The sequence below is a fragment of the Prunus mume genome, linkage group LG3 (genome assembly GCF_029339155.1).
Source record: "Prunus mume cultivar Tortuosa linkage group LG3, ASM2933915v1, whole genome shotgun sequence".
Lineage (NCBI taxonomy): Eukaryota > Viridiplantae > Streptophyta > Magnoliopsida > Rosales > Rosaceae > Prunus > Prunus mume.
In genome coordinates this window covers 26,355,966-26,383,017 of record NC_142700.1, presented here as the reverse complement: position 1 = coordinate 26,383,017, position 27,052 = coordinate 26,355,966, and the positions used below count along the sequence as shown (strand labels likewise).

Below are 27,052 nucleotides of genomic sequence, written 5' to 3'. Positions count from 1 at the left end.
TCAGGAAGAGTCACAACATGGGCCATTGAGCTAGGAGTATTTGATATCAAGTACCAACCGCGAACATTTCAAAAGAGACATGTAATTGCTGACTTTCTTGTCAAGTGTTATTCGAGAGAAGGAATACAAGAAAAATCGATTGATGAGGCATAAGTGGGGCATAGCGAGGAAACGCAATGGGAGTTATATGTAGATGGATCATCCAACCATACGGGAGCTGGAGTTGGGATTGTCTTTTCTTCATCAGAAGGGATAAAGTTAGAATACTCTATCCTACTGGATTTCCCCGCCTCTAACAATGTTGCTGAATATGAAGCCTTGGTGTCGAGATTGAAGATTGTCGAACTGATAAGGATAAAACATTTGAAGGTGTATGGCAACTCCAACTTAGAGTCAATTAAACAAATGAGGAATATGCATCTAAAGATGAAAATATGGAGGCATATCAACGATTGTCAAGGCATTTGTGTCAAAAATTCACAAAGTTTGACTTAAGGCAAATTCAGAGAGAGCAAAATGAGCAGGCAGATCAGCTAGCAGTGCAGACAAAAATAAAGATTTTCTTTCCTTACATTTTCTCAAGTATGAAATATATGAGAGTAGAGATATCGTTGTGGTGGGTACCGGTGGAGGTTGGGGACGAGGAGAGAGTAATAGAGAAGGTTCCTAGCTCTAAATGGTGAGTTTTATGCGGAGGTCGTGGATGGCAGCAACGCCGAACAAAGAAAAATATGTAGGGAAAGAGAGCTCAGAGCAAAGGAAACAAGTTTAGAGAGATGTTATCAATAGATGAAGGCAGTGGCATGGATCTTATCTATTTTGGCGGAGGTGGCCTAGAGGCAATGGCAATAAGGAATTTTTCATGGTGGTGGCAAGAAAAAGACAAAGAGAGAGGACAACGAAAAGTTTTCAATGGAAGAGAGACAACGTGAGGAAAGGAGAGTGATAGGGTATTGTAGGGCTTCCTTGTGGCAGAAGCAATTGCTTTTGGTGGAGGCAAGTTTCGAGCTTTGCCATTAAAAATAATTACACACTTGAGAGAAAAAAAAAGTTTCGCGACATGCTAAGTTATTAGTTTGCACAAGATTCGCTCCAATATACTATTACGAAACCCTAAATCAACTACTTCGTAAAGAAGCACCAAATGAGAGAGAAAAAGAAAGACGGAGAGTTACTGTACATAAACGAGAACGCAAATTTTAAGTTTTTATGTTATTTCATTTATTCTAAATTTTTAAATATAATTGTATTTTTTAATTGTTCAAGGCCCTTTTGATATTATACTTGGATCCTATTTTATAAACTGAAAAACAAATTTTAAGTCTAAAGCCAAAAAAAAAAAACCCACTTAGAAGGCCCATTTTTAAAATACAAATTTATAAATAAACCCAATCCTAGACATATATTTATAAAAAAACCCAAGCACTATTTAAACATAGAAACACACCCAAAATCAACCCCAAAGTCAACTTTTTGAGTGTGTTTATAAATGAGTTTTAAGTGTGTGTAATGATGGGTTTTGGATGTGTTTATAAAGTGTTTTGGGTGTTGGGTTTTTTTATAATTTCAACCTCCATTTTGGGTGTTTTAGTGAAACTCCCTTTTTAAAAACCCAAAAAAAAAAAAAAAACCTCAAAAATACCCTCATTATTAAAAACAAAAAAGTGTTGTTTTACATCTCTCTCTCTCTCTCTCTCTCTCTCTCTCTTCTCTCTTGCACCTACCTATCTCCCAAATCTCTCTCTCCACTCTCTCTCTCTCTCTTGTTAATTTTAATTTAGTAATCTATAGTTTTTTATTTTTTATTTTAATTTTAAATTTTTTTAGATCTTAAAAATAGTTGGTGTTCAATACCAAACGGACCCTTATAGTGAGGCTGATATAGATAATCTAGATATTATTTGGAGCAAGTTACTGTGGTAACCAAATTAAATCAAAACCCTAGGTCAAATAATTCATTCCATTTGGGGATTATTTAACCTAATTGGGAATTAATTAACCTGATTGGGAGTTACTCAATTTAATTGGGGATTACCCAATTAAATTCAACGTTACCTAATTAGGTTGAGAATTGATTTGATTAATTACCACGATTCCCAATTAAATGAGGAATTACCTAATTGAATTAGGATTTGATTTGATACCTACCACAATTAGGGATTTGATTTACCCTAATAAATCAAATCCCTAATTAATCAAATCAATTCCAAAAAGGGGAGGAATAATTCTCTTCCATCTACGGAATTATTCCTCTGAAACCCTAGCCTCCGAGATTACTATAAAAGCATAGTCACACACAAGGGTTGAAGTACGTCTGAAATCTCTACTGAAACTCTGTAGAAAATTCCTCCCAAACCCTAGCCACCTCATTTCTCCCTCTCTTTTACATAAGGCTCCGGCCGCCCGGTTTACACCCTAAACACATCTTCGTACCCTAGTTAGCTATTGTTTTCTATACGATTCAATTGAACTAATTTAGGCATCGGAGGGCCTTTGGCCAACACCCCCTAGGTGTGGCCCTCTCATTTGTTCTATTTTGCAGGGAGAAAGATGAGGCGAAGAAGGAAGAGGAATCTTTGCAACCGAATATTCTCGTGAGGAAATTTCCTCACACAAATTGGTGCTTTCATTGAGAGCACGAGTTATACTCAATGCGTGCTCAAGGAATCCATTCCTCCTATTTTTCAATCCACCGAAGCCTTCCAAACAACCATGGTTGGAAGCATGAAGACGAGAGGCAAAACCGCCGCGATGACTAAATCCACGACGGCCCAAAGCCAAATACATGGTCAGGGATGTTTTGTAAACATTTCTTTCTATTGATTTTTTTTTTCTTTTTCTTTTTGTTGTTTCATGCTGGCAAAGGCCATTCCTGACAACTTGCTTGTTCGTGCAAAGAGTTGGCATGTCCTGCACTTAGAACATGTGTCGCGGAGGAGGTGAAGGAGGTCCTAGCTATTCCTGTGGAAGATTGTTCTAGGGAACACGACCGGCTCAAGAAGGTTAAACTCGCCTAAGCACCTAAGTTAGGTTCTGAGTTTGAGAGACCAGCTGTGACTTGGTTCTTTTTGTTTTGAACCTCAGACCGACGCGCTCCTTATATTATACATTGCAGGTGTGACACCTTGCTTTACGTCCATTACCACGAACCAAGCCAAGCAGGTCCGTCAACTGAAGTCTTTTGGGTGCTCACTGCTGGTCATGGCCGTGGCGCTGGTTGTACCCCAAATTCGGCCTATGCAGCCTTTCACCATAGGTTGGATCACAGCATGGGAAAAGATAGTGACCATCATGTGCTCTAGGAAATGCACCATAGTGACGTGATAGAGGCCAGCCGCAGGCAAAGAGATTGTGCCTCCCACCAAGTTCTCTCAACTCGACTTGAACACGAAGGGTAGTTGGACAAGGAGTATCGTGCCGAGGCAAGCCTGCCCATGGACGTGCCTCAATTCCTTCACCCGCTCATGCGCCACTTCATGTGCAACTAGCCGAGCAACGAGCATGCAAGCTTCCCTAATCAGTCCCCTATTCATAAGCTGCCATGTTTGTACCTATTTTAGTAAATTGAGCTTAGACCCATAAAATTTATTTTAAATCACATGCAATCCTTTCTTTTTTTATTTATTTAAAATATCCAATTTTTTCAAATAATACCCGATGATTATGATCCAATGAAGCAAGTTACCTAATATAACTTAAAATCTGATTTATTATATTTTTCGGATTCCAAAACTACCCCTATTTATAAGTTAATATGTTATAAGGGGGTGTAATTAATGACACACGTTGAATTTGGAAAGATCTCCGAATGGTGGTAACAGATGTAGGAATTAATTTAGAAATATATTTGAAATTAAATATTAAATTCAACAGTACTGTATTAGTAATCTATAGGTGATTAACGTTTTGGTTTATTTAATTAAAAAAATTATGTTATACGTCTAGTAATCTATTTTATTATAAGTTTATGAATAATAGTGTACATTCTAATTATTTTGAAAAATAATTTGATAATTCTATTTATTGTTTTTTTTAATAAACATTTTTTTTAAATGAACCTATTTTTGTTCTAAATAATGTACCTTTTTTTCTCTAAATAAAGCACCTATTACTTGTTTTATGAAAAATAATTTGATCACCTTTTTATTGTTTGTTTAGGAAAAAAAAAATTTCAAAATTAACCTATTTTTTCTCTCCAAATAATGTACCCTTTTTTTTCTCTCTAATAGTGTACCTAGTAAAACAATTTACCTAGTATAATGAACCTATTTTTTTCTCTAATAATGTGCTTATTTTTAATTTATAAAAAATGTGCATAAATTTCAATTATACAACGTACCTATTTTCTATAAATTATTGTGTACCTATTTTTAATTTATGAAAAATGTACGGAAATTTCAATTACAAAGTAACTAACCTAGTTTTTTTTTAATTTTTTAGGTAAATAATATACCTATATTTTTATACGTATATATTTATGTTTATATTTTTCATATGTACATTATTGTTTATGTAATTTACCTTTTTTTTTTTTTTTTGGTTTGCAATTTTAGGGGCAATATGTTAGAGGGAATGGCAACAAAAAGAAATGGGGTGATTGATATGCTATTAATAGGGAGTTTTATTACAATTATGTTATGGCAGTTAATGAAATGCTTGAAATAAATTATAAATAAAATATGAAGTTTGATGGTAACGATGTAAAAACATAGGAATACTATGACCTCTTATATCTTACTGGTCATTTAAGTTTGAAATTGGGTTTTCCACATAAATTTATAGAATGATGGGTATATGTCTATGAAATAGAAATTGTAGGGACCTAAATTAGACATCTCGTATGGGCCTGGAAAATTGAAATAGTAAATTTGGCTTACGCCCTTCAAATTCAATTTGCCGTACCTAAAACCCTTCACTTTTTGTTCCTATAAATAATACCCAATTTGTATAAGTAAAAACCCATGACTAGGATCTAACTCAGCAAGTTACCTAATTAAGCATAAAATCTGATTTATTGAACTTTTCAAATTCCAAAAATACCCCCAACTAAGCCATTATTGCATTTTGTATATTAATGTAGGAATCAATATGGAAATAGTTTTTAAATTGGATTGTATATAATGACAGATGTTGAATTTGGAAAGATCTCCAAATGGTTGTAATGGATGTAAGAATTAATTTTGAAACATTTTTAAAAAAATTTAACAATAAATTCAAATTTGGGTAATCGGTTTGTTTAATAAAATGTTTATGTTATTTTCTTTTTATGAATTATACATGACTAATAATCCACTTTATAATTGTTTATGAATAAAACTGTACATACTAATTATGTTGAAAAAATAATGTACCTATTACTTGTTTGTTTTATGAAAAATATAATTTACCTAGTATGAAAAGTGTACATAATTTTCTATTCCAATATACCTACATTAATTTTAATGTACTTACAATTAGGATTTAGGTATTATATGTCATCCAATGTACCTACCATTTGAATAGTATACCTACTACAAATAAAGTACCTATTATTTATCTAATTAATGTACCTATTATTTATCTAAATAATGTACCTATATTCTGTATAAATTGTTGTGTACCTATTTTTAATTATGAAAAATAATTGACTTTGGTTTTTTTTTTTTTTTTGGCAAATAATATACCTATATTTTATATGTATATATTTATATTATATTTTTCATAGGTACATTATTGGATATGTAATTTACAGATTTTTTTGTTTGTTTTCAATTTTAGGGGCCGAGATGTGAGAGGGAATGACAACTAAAAGAAATGGGGTGACTGATATGCTATTAATAGGGAGTATATTAATTACAATTATGGCAGTTAATGAAATGCTTGAAATAAAATTATAAATAAAATATGAAGTTTAGTGGCAACGATGTAAAAACATAGAAATACTACGACCTCTTATATCCTACTGGTCATTTAAATTTGAAATTGAGTTTTACACATAGATTTATAGAGTGATGGGTATATGTCTAGGAAATAGAAAATGTAGGAGTCTATATTGGACAAGCCCAAATTGAAAAACTGACGAGGAGAAGCACTAGTGCCATTGGTTGACTTCATAAACATGCTAGACCAAGTGGACAATCTCGACCAAGAATCTTCTACTGGCCGTTATCTCCACCATGGTGCATTTGTACTCCGCTGGCGGTGAATTATCTCGACCACGGTTGACTAGATCACCCGCAGCTAGTTTTGGTGAATAATGTTGCCTTCGATACTTTCATATCGTACGCTCAAGCTCTTGATCGATGGGAATTAGCTCCAATTTGAAAGAACGCCTCCCTTGCATACAATTTTGAAAATTTTGGTTGTTGTACTTCCAACAAAAACAAGGGTTATAAAAGGGCAATTGTTAACAAATAAAAGTTCATTTTGATGAAAACAAATAAAAGTTTATTTTAATTAAAAAAAAATGAAAGTTGATTTTGATTAAAACAAATAAAAATTGATTTTGATTAAAACAAATAAAAGTAGTGCTAAATATGGGGATTGCACTCTAGTGAAAGATTATTAATTAAAGAATGAGACATTATCATGTGATTTATAAATGAAAAGGAATTTCATTATGAAAAAAATGATGATAATGTATAAATTGAATGGTTATACAACACAATGCATATGTGTTAATAGAATAAGTAAGTGAATCATTGTGTAATTACTATTGAAGAAGGTGATAATAATGAATATGTTTAGGCAAAGTGGAAAGTGAAATAATATTCAAGGAAATGTGAAGAGGGTTTCCACCAGCTTCTTCAAGCAAGACTAAAAGATTTTCCGAGGTTTTAAAGAAGGATCGAGGAACGTGGTACCTAAAAAACATAAAAAACAATAATAAAAATTAATAATAAGTGCTAACTAAAAAATATAGTGCGCATGAAAACCCAAATTTCTGCAACATGGAGCTCATTGATGAAACATATGATTTGTGCACAAAGAATTCTCACAACATGAAATTACAACGACAAAAAACTACATGGACGAAAATGAACATTCATATTCAATGAAGGATCAATATATATATATATATATATATATAAAGTGTCATTGGTACTTACATTATTTGTGAAGGCTCTCTCTTTGAAGTAAGAAATGAAACCCAGTAACGACCAATACTTTGCCCATTAATCCAAGCTTCGCCCTTACCCATTGAGCTAAGGTTTAAGGCGACAGGATCATTTCCAATAGGTGCATCGAAAAAAGTCTGCAAATCATCTATGTGTTAGATGTATAGTAATGTATATGAGTTGCACAAAAACATACAAAGCATGCTAAGTTAATATTTTTTCCATAATAAACAATTAATATTATTAATCTACTATTAAGCAAATTTTTATTCATTTTCATTTTGCTGAAATTAAATAACAAATCTATTTACTTTCTTTTAGAGGTGTTTGGTTTTCTAAGGGCACTAAAATGAATTGGAAAATAATTGTCACTATTAGCAGTGAGTTAAGTAAGTACGATAAGTAGCACCTTCATATGTACACATAAATGGGTGTGACAATTGTAATAGCAGTGCAGTATTTTAAAGATTCAGTAGATGCTAGGAAAAATGTAAATAGTTGGGATCAATATGTTGCTAATTGTAATATGTATTTATTATTGGGATCTGATTTCCCCACTTCATTTTTCTCCACTTACACTCCCTTTTGCTTTTTAATACTTTTTAATCAATTTTGTTCTTTCTCTTTCCTATTCTATCCTTACCCTACATTAGTTTTTTTTTTTTTTTACTTCACTTTATATTATTTCTTTTTCTTTACACTTAATTTTCCAACTTACACTCCATTTTCAGTATTAAAGGGAAAAAATACTTAATTTCTTACTTGATTAAAGAAAAAAAAAATACTAAAACGAAACATCTAAGATAACTTCTCTTGAACAACATCTTAGTTAAGAGAATCTTCACGAGTCTCCAAATTTTAGCTAAAATAGCTAGAAAGTCCTTAAAGCAAACTACTTACAAAGTGAATGTTCTCTATTTTGGCTAATCTTTAATATTTTATTATTTCTCTCTTCTCTTCTCTAAATTAAAAGTTTATTAAAAATTCAAAAAGTAAGAGGTGCCAGAGGGTTGTGGGCCCAAGGAGAGCGAAGAGGAAGCTCTCTCCTCCTCTAAATGTAAAGAGCCACCAAACTCAAATAGGGGAATTCTCCAAAATAGAGAGCCGGATAACAAGTCTGATGGAACTATATTTTGCCCTCATTCTAGCCACAATGGCTAAGGATTAGAGTATAGCAACTCTGCTGGAGATAAGGATATAAGAAATATTATTAAGGTATGAGAACACAAAAGATTAAGGCAATGAACAAGGGTCAAAGTAATCTTACTCGGGTAGGAATGGACCAACCGTTAGACTTCGAAACATTGAAGAAAACCAAAATAAGTTAGTGTTAAATGGTGTGTACAAGCACAAAATCTTAAATATAAGGGCGTAAGCCTAAGAAATCTCAGCCTTCTCTTGTACCATAACCTAAAGTGTAACATGTTGAAGTTGGCTCACCATAGATGCCGAAGGAGTAAGAGGAAACAGCAGAAAAAGGGGTTGCATATGAGTTTTTTTTGGGCTATGTCGCTCGAGTGGCAGAGCGGTGATTTTTCACTCAGTCCCAAGTGCTCGAGTAGAAGTGCAGGTGCTCAAGCGGACATCCCGAATCCAGCATGGATCCTTGGTGGTTTAGGATAGTTTTTCCTATTATTTTGGGGTTTTCTAGCCTAATTTAATAGGGTTTTAGTTTCCTATTCCTAGTTAACTTGTAGCAAAAGTCCTATGCATTATAAATAAGACTTTTATGGCTAGGTTAAAACTAGAGAGGAAAATTCAAGAAAGAGACAAAAGAGAATTCAACGGGGAATTCTAGGGTGTTTTTCAAGTGCATCAAGGGTTTGAGCAATGGTGAGAGAAAAGAGAGCTATGGTTCTTATGAGAGTTAAGGGGGTTCTTGATTGTAACCAAAGTTGTTCTTACATATTAGTGAATTTCTCGAGTGACATAGGCACGAGGCCGAACCTCTATAAATCTTTGTGTTCTTGTGCATATTTGCTTTCTCTCTTCGGTCTGTATGCTTTATTCTCAAAGGGATTTGTGTGTGTGTGCTATTGCATAGTCCATCAACGACAAGGTTTTAGAGTGATCTACATAACAAGTGGTATCAGTAGCCTAGGTCGGCAGCGGGTTTTGGTTTATGCCCAAGTGCTCTTACAATTTTAAGAGTGGTGGTGTGTTCATGATGGCTGACGAGAAGGAGACAGTGGAAGAAAGCTCCCAAACGAAGACACCACAACATGTGTCGAGTATGAAGGTCGAGTTGAAGTTGTTCACTGGCGACGAGTACTTCACTCTTTGGCAAAGGAGGATGAAGCACATCCTTAAGCAGCAAGGTCTCAGCTTATTTTTGGTAGGCAAGGAAAAGAAGCTGGACACCATAACGGATGAGGAATAGGAAGACCAATATGAGCTTGCTAAAGGATCTATCGAACAACACCTCACTAACGGAGTGTTGTGTAATGCAATAGAAGATATTGCGAAGCAGACATGGAAGAAGCTTGAAGAGTTGTTTGCGTCTAGATCGTTATCCAACAAGCTATTCTTGAAGGAGGAGCTCAACTCTCTAAAAATGGAGGATGGCACAAACATGATGGAACATGCCAGTGCCTTTAATATGTGTATTGCATATTTACAAAGAATGGATGAGGTTTAAAAGTCGAAAGACAAGGCCTTGATGTTATTGACATCCCTACCTCTGTCTTATAAGCACTTTTGCACGACGCTAATGTTCAACAAGGGAACTTTGAAGTATAAAGCGGTCAAGCAAGACATACTAAGGGTGTTCACGGTTCGATAACCATGGCTTGGAAGAGTTGTCGAGCACCGAACTGGAGGTCATCGGCATACCCATTTTGGACACCGCCGCCGCGCCGAGGAGATGCAAGACTGACTACACTCGGCAAGCCGAGAAGTTGGGGCGGTTTGGTTTGGTTCGGCAAACATCGATGGAAGAGGATTGAACTGAGATTGAGGGCTTGAGGACCACTTCATGTTTGGGGGGTATGAGGAGGAAGAAGAAGTCGAGGAAGAAGATGGAGAGAAGAACGAAAGAAGAAGAAGAAGAAGATGCATCTAGCAGGATGAAGAAGAAAGAAGAAAAAGATGGAGAGAGAAGAGAAGAAAGAAGAAATGATGGTTGGGAGAAAAGAAGAAAGAGAATATGAAGAGATGGAGAGATGGGGAGAAGAGAAGAAAGAAGGAAAGGAATTATGACGGTTGGGAGAAAAGAAAAAGAAAAGAAGAAGAATAAAAGAAAAAGCAGAGGAAGAAGATGGAGAGAAGAAATGATGATGGCTGGGAGAAAAGAAAAAGAAAAAGAGAGCTTGTGGGACAGTTAGATTGTAATAAATACTACAATTGTATGATTATTCCACAAGAAGATGCATCAATCTAGTTGTATTTGGGCCTTGTACTCAAACTCTGGCCACAGTTCAATTCCTTATGCACGCACATGCTCTAAATTTTTAAGCAATTTACATTGAATCGGTCCCATTCGGGTTTTGCCAGTTTAAAAAAATTCAAACCGGTTCACCACCGTTTCGGTTCGAGTTTATGCCGATTTCAATAAATTTAGTTTAAAAATCGAACCAACCCACTAAAATCGGTCTGGTTCGGCCGATTCGGTCGGGTTTTCGGTATAAATGACCAACCCTAAGACATACTGACGCATGATAAGATGCTTCAACATTCCGAAGATAGCTCTCAAGATGAAGGTCTAGTGGCAAGGACCAGAGAGCAAGTCAAGTAAATGTGGGAATTCTAGACCCTAGGATGAAGGGTGCTTCGAGTGTGGGTTTAATGACTATTAGAAGCAGAATTTTCTGGTATGGAAGGAGAAGCGGAACAAGATGAAGGATGCCGAAAGTTCAGGCACAGCAAACGTGTCAACTAGTTGTGACATCGATGATGAAGTTTTGACGGTTACGGATGAAGAGCATAACGGGGAAGTCATGACACATTCTTCTGGTAAGAGTTCTACTTCAGTTTGGATTCTAGATTCTGGTGGTTCTTTTCATGTGTGTTCAAATAAAATGAAGTTTGATACATATTAAGAAAAGAATGGTAGCAAGATTTTGTTGGGAGACAAAACAAGTTGTGATGTTTTGGGCATAGGAACAGTGAAGATCAAGATGCATGATGGTGTTGTTAGGAGCCTTAGTCAGGTGAGGCATGTACCGAAACTAAAAAGGAATCTTATTTCCCTTGGCACTCTAGATAGAGAAGGATATTCGTACAAGGCCAAATAAGGGAAGCTCTTAGTCACACAAGGTTCAGTGGTGATTATGAGAAGGGTGATTCAACCTAACAACGTTTATAAGCTTTTTGGGGGGGGTATAATTGCAAGTGGAGTAGGAAATTCTACAAAGGATGTGCTTTGTACCAAAGAAAAGTGAGTAAGGGATCCTACTGTTAAGGAGTAGGTGCAACGGAATGAAGCTACAAGCGTGCTCAAGACTAGTTGGGCAAGGAAGGTTCATCAAGGTTGTATGATTAACAGTTTATCATCAAAGGTACTTGATTTCAAAGGTGTAGAAGTCGAGGAGTCGAAGCACAAGGTTCACAAGGGTGAAGTCAAGACAAGGGATGATGGGGAGAATGCTGTTGGGTCTGTGGCAACCGAAAAGATGCTTCTTACGAAGGTGATTATGAAAGGGACTCCAAGGCAGGTGGAGCTTGACACAAGGGTTGAAGAAGATGGGTATCAACAACAAACGCACAAATGGGTTCTACTTGAGGTGGAGCCTTCATCACAAGCAACGTCCAACCCTAAGGAATCCATGAAACCCTTCCTAAGGTCTTCGATGGATGGACAAAGAAAATTCAACTGTGTTTCGGAGTGCTTTGGGGAACATGGAGCGGGAAAGTTGGATGGGTGCTTTGATGAAAAGGAATGAGTTAGTTCATAAATCAAAGAGAAAAGTTGGTGGCCCGTGGAGATTTATAGAATAAGGGTTGGTATGCAAGGCATGTCAAGAATTCAAGGTCCCAAGAAGGTGAGGAGCAAGGAGTTCGGCATGGGGATCTCTTTTCTACACAAGAGGTCCGGATGCCCCAAGTTTAGCATTGGGTGGAGCACCTTCTCACCTAAGATGCATTGAGGCAAGAGGTTTCTTGCCATTGTGGAACTCTTAGGACTTACTAGAACGATTTCCAAGCATTGAAGATATTCTAGGGGTCAACAATTATTCATAGGTGATTAATGATTCACTATGGTGGAGATTGTTGAAGTTGGCTCACCATAGATGCAGAATGAGGAAAAGGAAATAGCAGAAAAATGGGTTGCAGATGAGTTTTCTCTGGGCTCTAGCGCTCAAGCCATAGAACGTCGATTTTTCTCTCAGTCCCAGGCGCTCGAGTGGATGTTGCCAATCCAGCATGGATCCTTGGCGGTTTAGGATAGTTTTCCCTATTATTTTGGGGTTTTCTAGCCTAATTTAATAGGGCCTATTCCTAGTTAACTTATATCAAAAGTCCTATGCATTATAAATAGGACTTTTAGGGCTAGGTTAAAAATAGAGAGGAAAATTCAAAAGAGAATTTTCAAAAGAGAATTCAATGAGGAATTCTAAGGTGTTTTTCAAGTGCATCAAGGGTTTGAGTAAGGGTGAGAGAAAATAGAGCTAGGGTTATTGTGAGAGCTAAGGGGGTTATTGATTGTAACTAAAGTTATTCTTACATATTAGTGAATTTCTCGGGTGGACCACCAAGAGGACACAGGCACGAGGTCGAACCTTTATAAATCTTTGTGTTCTTGTGTGTGTTTGCTTTCTCTCTTCAATGTGTGTGCTTTATTCTCAAAGGGGTTTGTGTGTGTGCCGTTGCATAATCCATCAAAGATAAGGTCTTGGAGTGTTTGCACACAACAAAACATGCACATGTTTCTAACTAATTTTAAAATTTCCCCAGATTGATCTTATATTGTTTATGACATAAAGCTCTATCCATAAACAACATAAGTACTAACTTGTGCGGCAGACATCATGAAGGAGAAGTATGGTCTTCCTCACTATTCAGTAGGGGATCTTACTTATATACGTGCCAACCAGGTTTCCACCCATCAAGAAAACACCTAATCCCAAGAATTTGTATTTAATTATAATTACTTTGATCTTCTATATTTAATTATAAATTTCTATCACATACCTTGTACCAAGTAAGTGGTTGATTAAGAGAGGTGTTAGCCTTACTCCATTCAACCATGTGTATATTTTCTTCTCTATATATCTGCAATTTTTCTCCAAATAGTCCAACCTGTAAAGATTTCATCAAATACAACAATAAATTGAATTTTTTTTATTTATAAAAAAGCAACATTTAATCATATTTACTAAAAAGACAAAATTAAGCTTAAAAATGATGTACAAGCTTTGTAGTCTTTGAAGATTCACCTGATATCCCCAAGCATAATTAGTGAAGTTGTAAAACTCATTCTTGCTACATTGAATTTCAACTCTGGTTAAGCCACTAAATCTTCTTTCAAGAAAAGCTCCTGAATCCTTTACAATAAATAATACATCTTTTTGAGTCAACATTTATGTACAGAAAATTAATTCATAATGAAGAACTATAATTTGAGCAATACCGGTAGTCCAACCATAACGCCTAGCAGAGAAATATTGTTAATTTCATTGCTCAACACAACTGGACTCTGCATGATGAACTGCTTGGTATCGTGACTACCATGGGCATTTCCTGATTTAATTAAAACACTAAATTATATAAATAATAATTTTAAATAGTTTAATTGAGGTGCTTTCAAATTTCTTTTCTATTTAATTATTTCTTTTCAAGCCATCTCCAGGAATTCCATGAGCCTCAATTTTACATTATATATATAGAACTTTTCCTATGCGGACGTCCGGATGTTATTACCATTATTATCATGTCGTGTTTTAGGTTTAGGAACTGAAAATAGGAAATTATCGAATTATTAATACATGTTATTATGTTACCTATATAGATGTTGTTCACAAAAGCATGTGTTGCATGTCCTTGAGACTCAGCAACAAGTATTGGTTCAGCGCAAGAAATGTTGTGTTGAAACCTGTTACACATATTAGTTTGTTATGTAAAGGATAAGATTGGAAAGATTAATTTGTCAAAGAATTGAATGTACCTGAGAGTATACCACAGATAATCAGATACATCTTTGGTCACATTCATGTGCTCAAGTAATGTATCTGAACGTAGTGAAGTATTTTCATAGTTTGGAATCACATCTGTGTACCCTTGCCATCTTTCCATTGAATCAAAGATTTCGGTTGTTCGTATGATTCTTTTCGTGTAATTTGTATTTACCTACGTATAACAAGAAATACAAAACAACACTTAATCTACCATCAGTAAAAGAGAAAGCAACGTACTGAAGAAAAATTGACAATACAAAACTAATACACTTTTTTTTTTTTTAATACAAATAATATTAGGGTAGGGGGATTTGAATTCAAGAACTCAAGTGAATAGATAAATACCCTAAACCCTGGCAGAGGAGATAAGTTGGGATCAAACAACTGCTTGGAAGAAAAGTTATATGTATGCCTAACCCAAAATTACAGTTGTGGCCTAATAAAAAAATTGTTTGTCGCCAAGCAAAATTCTATAGTGAGGGTGCTATATACGAACCTCTTATGTGGACCTACCTATTAGTCACAGGATTATTTCATTAAACTTAAGTGAAGTTACTATTTAGATGAATCATGTGGCTAATATGAATGTCCATATATGACACCTTCACCATGGCCAAAACTGGAAATCCAAATAGCCTTTCCGTATTTGACCCCAAAAAAAAAAAAGAGTATCCTTTCCTTAAAGTGAAAACGAAAAAGTATATTTTGTTTTGACAACAATGGCCCAAATTCATATATCTAATCCTTTTTTCCTTATTACCGAGTGTATAAATTCAAGACCTCGAATGCATGAGTAGATGGGAAAAGAAAAATAAAGAAAAGAAAAGCAGTGCGAAATTCAGATAACTTACCGTTGCCGTGTTGAAAATTACTTTTTCACAGTCTGGTAGAATGCTAATTGACTTTGGCATCAGCTCATGTGATGCATTTTGGAACTGAACAGTAGCATTATTTCTTTCATCATTATTTATAAGAAATGCAACACATCTTCCTTCAGTTTCTTCGCGAAAGACATAGGCCTAATTGCAAATGACAAATAATGTAATTATTATGTTGACTGAGAATACACTACAAGAAACATTATAATCACTAATATTCATGGCATATAATGAGGTGGCTTTAGTTGCATCCTTCGTGTTCGTTGTTAGTATTCAGTGAGAAACCTAGTTGGGTAGTATTTGGTGAACTCCTGTCAATTTCTAATCGATATTTGGTCTACGTCACTTCTGTTGATTTCAACTCTTTGTCTACGAAGGCACTATTATTGTCTAATAGCATAATGGGCACGAATCATCGTGACTGTAGCTATTAGGCACCGACAATATACTTTTAGAAACCTCATCATGTCTTATACAAATGTTAGTGACTATTAATTATATTTTCTCGTAGTAATAATTGGTGTTTAACTAATGAATTAGGTTAACTATATTAAACATGGAAGGCTATATGATCACCTCTTGAAGTTGACCTAGTGAAAAATTTGTTGGCATTCCCTGTAGTAAAGTTGGAGAGCAACTTTTGATTGCAGCATGCAATGCCTTAAGATGACCCCACTTGGGTTGCCGTAGCAAACCTAAATAATTTCCAAAAAGCAGTTATAAGTATTTAATTAGTTGGTTGATTAATGCATAAAATCAAGGACTAATGAACTGACCGTATTCGTCGAGAGGAGCTTGATCATAATAACTTGTTATGACATATGCAGAGCTTGTTCTTCCAAAATTAGTTCCACCGTGGTACTAGAGAGATCAATTATAAATTACAATACACCACGTGACTGTTAAAAAAAATATATATATATATATATATATATATGTATAGTGAGAGAGAGTTTTCATTGAGAGATCCCTCAAATAAGCTTATATAAAGAACACCTTTGTAGGGCCTACTCTACGTTGTATTTCACAAATTCAAACCGTCTATTTTGTAGGTATTCATTCAAAGATCATCTCTACAAAAAATCACTTGAATTCGATATCATTTACCACACAATTGATTTATTGAAATTTTAGTAATTTTTTTAAGTACTGTGTTCATTGATTTTGTAAAACACAATTAGATGTCTAAAAAGATTTCCGATTTGCGTAATTTTTTGCAAGGAATATACTGTTTTTCTCTCAAAACTAAAAGGTAATTGCTAAAGCTAGAGTTATTATATATTTGTTGGAAAATCATACCATGTAATAGTTTACGTAGCTTCCATTTCTAGCTATAAAAAGTGCAACATGAAATGCAATGTCTTCGGCAGATCTTATATATGGTTCTCCACCGTACACTTGATAGCTGAAAACAGAACATGATCGTTATACTCTAATTATTTTTTTAAAAGAAACATTCATAAATGAAAGAATGAATTAATAACTAAATAAAATAAAATTAGTTAGGTGTCTCATTTAATTATGATATATACGTAAATACAAAACTTATGTCTAACAAAATTAATGTATATAATCAAATTATTGACGTGAGTTATCCTATTAAGGACTAAGTTAATTAGGTGATTTATTTCCTTTTTAGCATAGTTGACATATCCATATATAATTAGGAGATATCTCCTATTTATTCTATGTATCTATTTCCTTGTAAAGCACACATATAAAGCCCTATATATTCCTCCTTATAGAGAAGAATACAACCATCCAAATATTCAAACAATATTCTTATTCTTAGCATGGCATTAGATCAGCCGATCTATTCCAGTTCCAACCCTCAAATTGTCACAATTTAGAGTGACAACTCCCCGCTCCCTACCAGAATCATCCTCAATGAGACCAACTATGCATTGTGGCCTCAAGTTATGGAGATGCGAATTGCTGCTAGAGAAATCGAGAATGCAGTTAAAAAGACCTTTTATGATGGGGGTGATGAATCTTACCTTTATGATCTGAACAAATGGTTGTTTACTATGAAGCAAAATGGTACACCCGTTCATACATACTACAACTAGTTACAAATTATTTTTCAGGAGATAGATCATCGGAGTCCAATTAGTATGCAATGTGTAGCCGATTTGACTACCCGCCAATTAGAGATAGATCGTCTCCGCATTCATATTTTTCTTGTAGGACTAGACCTAGAGTTTGATTAGGTTTGAGGGGAAATACTGTGCAAAGATCCAAAATTGGACCTTGAAAATACATTTGCCTACGTCCGTAGAGATGCTCAACAAAGAATGTCCATGAATGGTGCCAATGATCCTAAAGACACATCAGTCATGGCTGCTCACCGTCAAAAGGAGGCGCATAATTCTACTGGTATCTCTGCTCAAAATAAGGTATCTGGAACTTGTCCAAAAAAGAAGTGCACACAATGTGGAGGTAGCAAACATACCCGGGTTGGCTACTATGAGTTGATTGGGTATCCTGATTGGTGGGACCATTCCAAAGCTCTACAAAAGAATGGAGGAAAATCACAACAAGTGTCTTCAGATTAGGTCCCTGAAAGTCCTACTATTCCAGCTACACTGGCACTTGTATCTGCCTCTATATCCACAACAAGTACCAAAGGTTATGCTTTAAAAACACATGGATCATAGACTCGGCAGCGACTGATCATTTAACATTTGATCCTAGAAAAATTATTACTCACACAATGTTTTCCTAGTCGGTGGTGTCTAATGCTAATGGTATCCCTCCCCTATGATTGGGGAGGGTTCTCCATCTCTCTTTGACTCCCTAAATTTGGATTATGTGTTGATTGTTTCATCTTTGAACCATAATTTGTTGTCTGCTGCACAAATTATTGTGACTTTGGAATGTACTGTAACTTTTTAACTCATTATTTTTTCAGGACATCCTCACCAGCAAGACGATTGGTTGTGGTACTAGGAGGGGCAAACTCTACTACTTGGACTTGGCTCCAGACAGTCAAACTTTCTAGATGGGTGGAGACACTGGTGAGAAAAAGAAAGATGAAGCGTGGTTATGGCATAGAGCTCTTGGACATACTTCATTTGGTTTTTAAAAAAGTTATTTCTATAATTATTCACAAGTTTTGATATTTCAAGTTTTTAAGTGTAACATTTGTGAACAAGCCAAGAGCCATCGTGTTTCATTTTCCTTAAGTTCAAATAAAAGTTTGGTTCCTTTTTCCCTTATTCACTTGAATGTTTGAGGACCTGCTAAAATTGTCACTTTGGCTGGGGCTCGATGTAAGCTTCAATACCATCATTATCTTATTATCTCTAGCATCAAATCTAAATTGGCCATTACATTAGTTTGATGTTAAAAAGGCCTTCTTACATTGAGAATTGGAAGATGAGGTAAACATGGATCTACTGCCATGATGTAATCTAGCTCCCAAAAAGAAAGGATCAAGTTTGCAAACTCATAAAGTCATTATACAGGTTGAAATAGTCTCCTAGAGCGTGGTTTGGATGGTTTATTAAGTCCATGAAGAATTTTGGATACACTCGGAGCAATTCAGACCACACTCTATTCTTAAAGCATGATGGAGACAAAGTCATCGCCTAAATTGTTTATATAGATGACATGGTTGTGACTGAAATTGACACAAAAAAGAGACAAAAGCTACAACAATACTTATCTCAGGAGTTTGAGATGAAGGATCTAGGTCCTCTGAAATACTTTCTTGGAATTGAAGTGGCAAGATCAAAAATCGGTATTTTTCTATCTCAAAGGAAGTATGTGATGGATTTACTGACTGAAACAGAATGCTCATATGTAAGCTATGGCTGACACATCTATTGATATAAATCATGAGTTGGTGTCCATAGAATTATTTTTTCGAAGAAAAAAAAACCCCTACCTTTAAAGTGACTTCGGGAGTAAAAATGGGAGAAATCTCCCTCCCCTTTCTAGTTTAGACTATTACTTATATTCAGATATACTATATAATTTTTAAGTGAGAGTTTACCAACTAATTATCTACCTTAGCTTAATACCACTAAATACTAATTGAGTTAGACCTTGAGGGGACGCATTAATTACATGTGTATTTGATTAACATATATTAACTAAATACAATTAATATTCCATGAAAATTAATATATATATATATATATATCTAGATATATGTGGATGCATGCATATATAAACAAGAAAACATACAATGAGGTCCAATTCTCTGTCCAAAGAGAGGGCTTATTGGGTGAGTTTGGTCCTCCAAAAGTTTGCCCACACCGCATACCGTTGCATGTATTGATCTGCATGTCATGTTTATTAATTTGTAATCGGAATAAACCGAAGAGATATAAATAATAGATTTTTTAATTAATTTAATTTAGAGCTGAGGATATAAATGTAGTGAGAAATTAAAAAAGCCAACAACTATTTACCCCAAAATAAAAAAATAAAAAAAACCAACCACTGGATCAGGAGCGTCGGTTTGCTTGCACATGACCCATGGTACACCAGTTTGGAGCTCAACGGCCATTTTTGCTGCCCAACGAACGTAGGCGGGTCCTTTCTCATGGAATGCTGCTTCTATGTTTTGATATTCGTTCTCAATCTAAATGTGTTATAGATTAAATTCCATTAATTATGGATTAAATTGAAAAGTACTTTTAATTAATCATTATATATGTACCTGCGATAGTATGATTGGACCTCCTTGTGATGCATATAAACCCTCTGACTTCATCATGTTCACTATTTTTGTAGTAAAATTTTGCATATAAAACTACAAAACAAGAAAGACACACAATACAGACCGGACATCATAAACGGAGAAAATAACGAGTTAATCATCTTTCTTTTTCTTCTTTTATAAATAGAAAAAGAGAATTCAAATTTGAGACATTTTCGACATTGGAAAGAGAAATATCATTCAAAATAATAATAACATGTTTACTTATCAGGAATGAAGGAGACAAACCTTGAATGGTTCATTATCTGAGCGATAAACTATGTCAGGGACATCATGCAGCCAAAACGGAAATCCCCTGAAAATATAAATTAAAGAGTCAATTACCTACCTCGAAATTAATCCCCCCTTATACCATAAACAAAAATAAAAACAAAATGATATATAGAAGAATATCGGGGTGGCCCAGGCTTAGGGCCCTGGATCAAGAGGCCCCAAATTTTTTAATATCCATATTATATATACAAAGAGCTTCAGTTGAGGGATCCCTCAAATATTATTTTAGGAACACTCTTGTAAGATTCACCATGCATTGTTTTTCAATTATCCGAACAATCTAGTGTTTATAGATTCATTCAAAATAACCTCTACGAAAAAATACTCGAATCCGATATCATTTGACCACTCAATTAAATTATTTAAATTTAAGTACTTTTTTGAAGCACCATATTCATTGATTTTGTTAGTCTCAATTAGATGCTTTTATAATTTTCAATTTGCATGATTTTTTGTAAGGATGATATTTGAATGAAGATGTGAAAGAAAATACATACTTGTGCATAAAAAAATTTCTTTCTTGCTAAATTATAATTGTATACAAAGGAAAATGGGCTTCATTTTAATTTATGCCCTGAAGAACATATGAAATGAGAAAAATTAAACATACCCATATGTCCATTCACTCTCAATGAATGGTCCGATCCTAAGGCAAGCATAAAGTCCTTGTGCCTGGATTTCCTTTATGAATTTTACTAAATCATATCTTCCACTGAAATTGTACTGTACATATGTCACGCATATATACAAACAATATTCAATATATCAGCCAATGAGAGAGAGAGAGAGAGAGTGAACTAGAGAGAGAGGGATGGAATGTTAAATTACCAACCTGACCCGGTTGGGGCTCATGAAGATTCCAAAACACATAGGTTTGAATCACATCAAGTCCTCCTTCCTTGGCTTTCCCAATCAAAGATCCCCACATCTACACCAACTCTTTAATTTCACAAACAATATACATATATGTATATGTATGCGAAAATGACAGTGTATGAAACATGTTACATGAAAAAAAAAAGTCATAAATTTAAGTTTTAGTTACAAAAAAAATTTCACTTTCGGAAAAAGCCAAAACTTTTCTGAAAAAGACAGAAAAACCTCTCAACTTTAAACTAAAGACATACAAATGTAAATGATTCCTTAGGAAATCCAAAAATAAATAAGGGCATTTTTATCTATTTTGGCTCTTTAAAAAATATTTTTCTCTCATTTGGCCTTTTCCAAAAATATTATACAATTTTTCTTGGGTTTTTACTTGCTCTTTTTGTTTTCATATCCAGCCCGCGATAATTAATCTGTTTGAATCCACTCCACCCCCCAATCATTGTAGCCAACTTCATACTTATTTATCCGTATATATGCGGGGTTCACATTCATTACAGTTCCCGAATCTTGCATCAAACAAAATGGACTCATAAGATATGTCCAAAAGATATGTCCAAAATGTGATATGTCCAAAAGGTACGAAGAAATGTGAACCAAGCTTCTAGCCGTGACTTATATAATCATAAAGAAGAGAGATTCACTATTCTGCTTAACTAGCCCTTTGGCATATGCGTGATTGGTTTTCTTTTTTCTTTTTTATTTTATTTTTAGAATTAAAAAAGATAATACGGGTAGTTATGTTCCATAAAAGTAGGATCTATTATCTGATTTTGTTTTTAATTTTAATTTTTTTAATATGAAAAAATATGAATTTACCATATTATCCTCATTTAATTAATAATTTCAATTCTTAATGTTTGCATTAATCAAGGGCATTTTCTAGTATTTTGAATGTTTCACCATTCTCTGTCTTTTGCTTTATATATATAAATAGATATAAGGGCCTAAATTATAAATAAATAAAAACCTCCATGAAATGGACTTTACAAATACACTCAAAAACCATTTACAATATAACAAAGAGGCTTCAAACTTCCTATAAAGTACAAAATTGTCATCGATTTCCTAAAACAAACCCAACTCCAAAATCTCATAAATAAAAAACTCAAAACACTCAACATGGCATCAAAGTAATTTAATAATCAAAATTAAATTCAACAGGGCCAGCAGTCGTTTTTTGAGTTTGTTTATAAAAATTAAATGGTACGGATTTATCTATATCACTAGTGCTAAAAATGAGTATATAACTAAATATCTAATAAAGGAACATAATAAACCACCAAATATATGAAAATGAATGTTAATTGCAATGGAAAACAAAATAAATTAATATTTACTAATTATTTATGCAAACATCTAAGACCTCGGATGCATGGACTCTTCACCACTTAAACTACAAACACCTTGCTTAATATTTAGTGTTTTTTGAATATTGCACTTGAGCTAGAAATATTCATGAACTATAATTGTGTAGTGACTTTTGAATATTGCATTATGAACAAGTAAATGTGTAGTGATATAATTACCTCAGGTGTACTCCGAGGATAGTGAATAGAACCTGAAAATAGAATTCTTCTTTCCCCCTTAATGATGAGAGATCTTCCATCGTACGTGACATCTCCTCCACAAACACAACCTTCTTGTGTTATAACTGCCACCACCGCCGCCATAACAAATAAACGTAGCCACGGCCTCCACGACTGCTGCCACTCCATCTCTCTCTTTGTCTTTCTCACGATACCCAATTAGTGTAGACTGAAATTTTGTATATGATCACCAAAAGAAGCTTTATGCTTTAACTAGTACGTTTTTTGGGGGAAGAAGATAAAGATGAGAATATATGGACGGATCCTTCTAATGCAGTATATATATAACAGATGACAATGTGCATATAGAACGGATGAGTTGGGTTAATTAAAGCATACATACATGGCACGTGACACCTTAGGGTTTTTAGACCCATACCATAACAACATAGCTAGGGGCAACTTGGTAATTGAAGTCCATCTATCTACCACATTGCAAATGAGACGATGATAGGTCACATGCACCTTCTGTATGTTCCCTTGTTTACGTCATAGCTTAGCGTGGCTGGGATGGCAAGGCAAGATAAAAAGAGCCCAACCACCGCACCACGCCAACACTACTGTACTCTGTGTGTGTGAGAAGTGAAGAATCACCGCTACCACGAAACCTGGCCAGCTGTTGCTTGCTTTGCTTGTATAATTAATTTATTCTGTTTGTTTGGGCCTCTTTTGCACCAAACCACGAAGAAGTCGCAATGCAATTTGGTACTGAAAAGCCCAAACTAAATAACCCAGCAATTAGGAACAGTTATCTTCTCCGGTTGATAGAGGTTGGCTTTTTTGTAGTCTTTAGGTGACTGATTTCTCGTCGTTCACGGCTATATAGCGATTTATGATTTATTGGACCCAAAACTCGCTCATTATGAGGCAAATTCAACTCTTTTGTGATTGGATTGGACAGTTCAGTCGGATTAACTCAAAATTAAGCTTACATAATAGTTTATAATTTTTGAACCCAAGACCTGTCCATTATTAGTCCCACTCAACCCAACCTAACCCAACTCTCTAATAATCGGATTAGACGATTCAGTCTAATCCGATTGACCTGAAATTGTGTCCATCCCTAATATATTTTCACCACCAATCACGTAATGGTTATAATATATTGTGATTAGGCCTGATTGACTTGGCGCCGCTAATTCGAGGATTGACCATGTTGGGTTTGCCCTTATACAACTATGCTTGGGCTTTAGAGGTATTGGGCCGAAGTGTGGCCCAACTTCCAGACCGATTTGGTAGAGAAGACTTCCTCTGCCAGTTATTGAAACGGTGTGCATCCAGTTAGATGCGGATCTATTTCCCTCGTGTGCTCGCCGATAATTTCATCCAATTATCACTGATTTGTGTCCATATGTCGTTATATTATTGGTTGGAGAGTTGAGGCGAAAACAACTTGTGAAAAGTGGCTTGACCACAGCCCAACAACGACTGTAAAGGTATAGGACCTGAAGGTGTAACTGGATTCAAGTCCAACTACTGCCCACCAGTAAACTGCCCCAGATATACATATATTCTTTAATATGTAATAATAATTTTGAAGGAGGGGTGCGGGGGAAATGTGGGAAAGGACCAGAAAGAGGGAGAGCTACTAGTTTATAATGGTCAAGATTGACAGCTAGTGTGAAAAATACTGAAGCTTCCGAGCAAGCACCCAACTGAGAACGACTGGACAAGTACCCAACATGTTCATTTCACTTGGACCTCTCTACTATAACCCCACCATTTACTAGTGAGAGTGATGTTTTCAAGCAACTTTCCTAATCAGCAGCTCCAAATAATTTTAGGATAGTGCTAGCAACCTTCTCTCTAACCTTCTCTTTTGGACCTTCTCTCTTCTTCTTATGACAAATATCAATTTCCTTACACTTAAAACAATGTCATTAATGCATCATATAGACTAGTTTTTGTTTTCCAAATTTACCCTTATTGAATGTATTAATTTTTTTTTAATAACAAGCTAATTTTTTTTTACAACTTTCTTACCGCCTTGTTAACAAAATTAAATAAGAAAATAAAAACTAAAGTGTGTTTTTTTCCCAAAGAGAACGTGTGTTTTGTTAAAATCAAAATAAAGATGATAACAACATCTTGAAACAAACTTTATTTTAAATATATATATGACGTTTTTCTTTTTTTATTTATTATTATTTAATTTTTAATAATGTGCTAAAGAAGTTGTAACAAAATTTGAATAAATTGAAGGAAATATAAAAGCCAATACATTTTAAAATGGTAAACTTGGAAAATCCAAAACTAACTTGTGTGATACATTAATGACATTGTTTTAAGTATAAGGAAAATGACACTTGTCATGAGGAGAAGGGAGAAGGTCCAAAAGAAAAGTTAGAGAGAAGGTTGCTAGCATTCCTCATAATTTTATTAGTTTGGACATTGTATGAAACCAAAACGGCGGCCATTTTAAGTCATTAAAGACAACAACAGATCTTCATCATTACAATCCATAAATGGCAATATGAGGTCTTGTGTGTCGTGTGGTTTTGAATCGCATGTGAATAACCTTACTTTGACATCATAAAGAAGTTGAGGTTCCACTTCAGAATCCATAAGCAATGAGGAATAAATATTCTCACATCACGAAACAATAAAATTGAGACTTAACATAAAGCCCTCGTTATGTTCGTATTTAATTTATTAGAAATAAAGATGAGACTTAACGTGCATTCAAATTAAATTAACCTTGGTATGTTTACATAAAAGGTGTGGAAAGAGGAAGACGTAAAAATATATTTAGATATGGATGTGTTGTTGACCAAGTTGTGGGAGAAAGTCGTAGCAATTGGACAAGTTGCAAGAAATTGAAGAAATAGAGCACTGATCTGGATATGAATCTATGATGGTGGGTCCCCTTGTCCGCATAAAATTTTAAAGAAAGCAGGACAAGCAAGCTCCAAGTAGCTTCCTGCTTCCACATGCATCGTTTATCCATAAATATATATACGTCAGGCACCACGTCACGCAACACCTTTCTATGTTAAGGCGCACATGCATCGCGCCACTTTTTTCGACATTATGAACCCGGACAAAGGTTCCCTCCTTGCTCCCCAAGTTTCCCAATCGACATTTTATTATTTTTATTATTATTATTTTGTTGTATCCTTTTCACTTTTCAATATTCATATGGAATATTCTATTCACATGGCGGCCTCAAATTTGTTTTACTCTCTCTCTCTCTCTCTCTCTTTATTTTAAAGATTTGACTAATATTCTATTCATATTATACAAAAATTCATATAAAGCCTATTTAAATAGAAAAATTTAAAATTAACAACTTGTCATTTTTTAATTGGTTCTTACAAAATTTTAACACATTAAAAATAATTAGAAAATAATAAGTGACTAATTTTGCATTTTTTTCCTTTTAAAACAGGTTCTATAACGATTTTTGTATAATATGTCATATTAAAATGTGCCTATTTATGAAAAGCCTTTTATTTTATTGTCTTAAGCCAAAGTGCATAAGAAGAAGCATTGCGACTTATGCCAAATCTTTGTATTTTATTTTTATTTTTAATCTTTTTGGGCATGCGTGTGTCTCAGAAGTTTTCGCTTGTAATGTGAAATCTTTAAAACTCTTTTATTTATTTTTTGATGTTTACTTTTGTTTGTGGTAGAGCATACAAATAAAATACCAAACGAGTTCCTTACTTTCTTTTAGACTGCAGAACATAGAAAAAGAGCACTAGAGAAGAAACAGTACGGGATATAGTTGAAAGACTTTTAAAATTCCCGCGCAACTTAGTGATTAAGTCTTCGGATCGATGTCCTCGGGGTGTGCGATACGAAGATAGCAAATACACGGTAAGTCCTAGGGCACCGCCACTGGTACTAAAATACCGGGCCTCCGATCTTAAAAGTATTTGTTTAAGAATAAGGTTTGAATTATATCAATAGGCGATGTCGTAAGGTTCCGATTGATTACTCCTCAAGCAGGGATGGTTGTCTCCTTTATAGGCCTTGGGAGGTGTGCAATTTGTTTGAGTTTCGATGCGGGACTCGGGGTCAATGTAGACCGCCATGCGTTCGGGGCGAGGTGCTGCCAATGTTGCGATCGTGGGTTTGGTATCGAAGGTGGGTCTGCAAGGCACACATGGCCCTCGGTTTAGCCTACGTGTTTGATATTCATTGGCTATGTCATTTGGTATAACAGAGTCTCTAAGTCCCCTTAAGTAGTTCTAAGACGAGTTAGTTATCTTGAATCGTGGCCCTACCGCTCGCGCGGCCCAACCGTGAAAGGGCTAAACTGTCCCTTCCATTATTTGTTTAGAGGCCGACATCGTGAAGTCGTGAAGATCGCGTCGAGCCGTAGCGGGTGAAGGGCGCCTCGGCGCACGACTAAGGCTGCAGGCCGCCTCGTCCCATCCAGACGAGGCGACACGTGCGTAAAGTAATGATGGCGTTGCGCAGAACGCGCCGCTGGCTTTCGAGTATGCCGCCGCGGACCACCCTATAAATAGGGCGACCGGGCGAA

At 35.1% G+C, this 27,052-nt stretch overlaps 1 protein-coding gene across 3 annotated transcripts; it reads right to left on the bottom strand.

Moving 5' to 3' along the window:
- Positions 1-6,573: 6,573 nt before the first annotated feature.
- MUM2 (Glycosyl hydrolase family 35 protein) lies at positions 6,574-22,818 on the bottom strand. Of its 3 annotated transcripts, none has more exons than XM_008229388.3 (18): positions 22,504-22,818; positions 20,922-21,017; positions 20,700-20,812; positions 20,045-20,111; positions 19,757-19,849; positions 19,535-19,678; positions 19,279-19,373; positions 16,387-16,492; positions 15,864-15,948; positions 15,664-15,782; positions 15,061-15,228; positions 14,200-14,381; positions 14,036-14,127; positions 13,666-13,775; positions 13,472-13,579; positions 13,227-13,334; positions 7,089-7,234; positions 6,574-6,842 (listed from the first exon to the last, which is right to left on the bottom strand). In XM_008229388.3, the coding sequence occupies exons 1-18, from the start codon at positions 22,690-22,692 to the stop codon at positions 6,692-6,694; spliced, it is 2,172 nt and encodes a 723-aa protein (XP_008227610.3). In that variant the 5' UTR covers positions 22,693-22,818; the 3' UTR covers positions 6,574-6,691. The 3 variants fall into 3 exon arrangements, with proteins under 3 accessions (XP_008227610.3, XP_088905027.1, XP_088905028.1); XM_089048901.1 differs by having other exon boundaries at positions 20,922-21,028; positions 22,504-22,643; XM_089048902.1 differs by having other exon boundaries at positions 20,700-20,801; positions 22,504-22,519.
- Between the last annotated feature and the right edge of the window lie 4,234 nt (positions 22,819-27,052).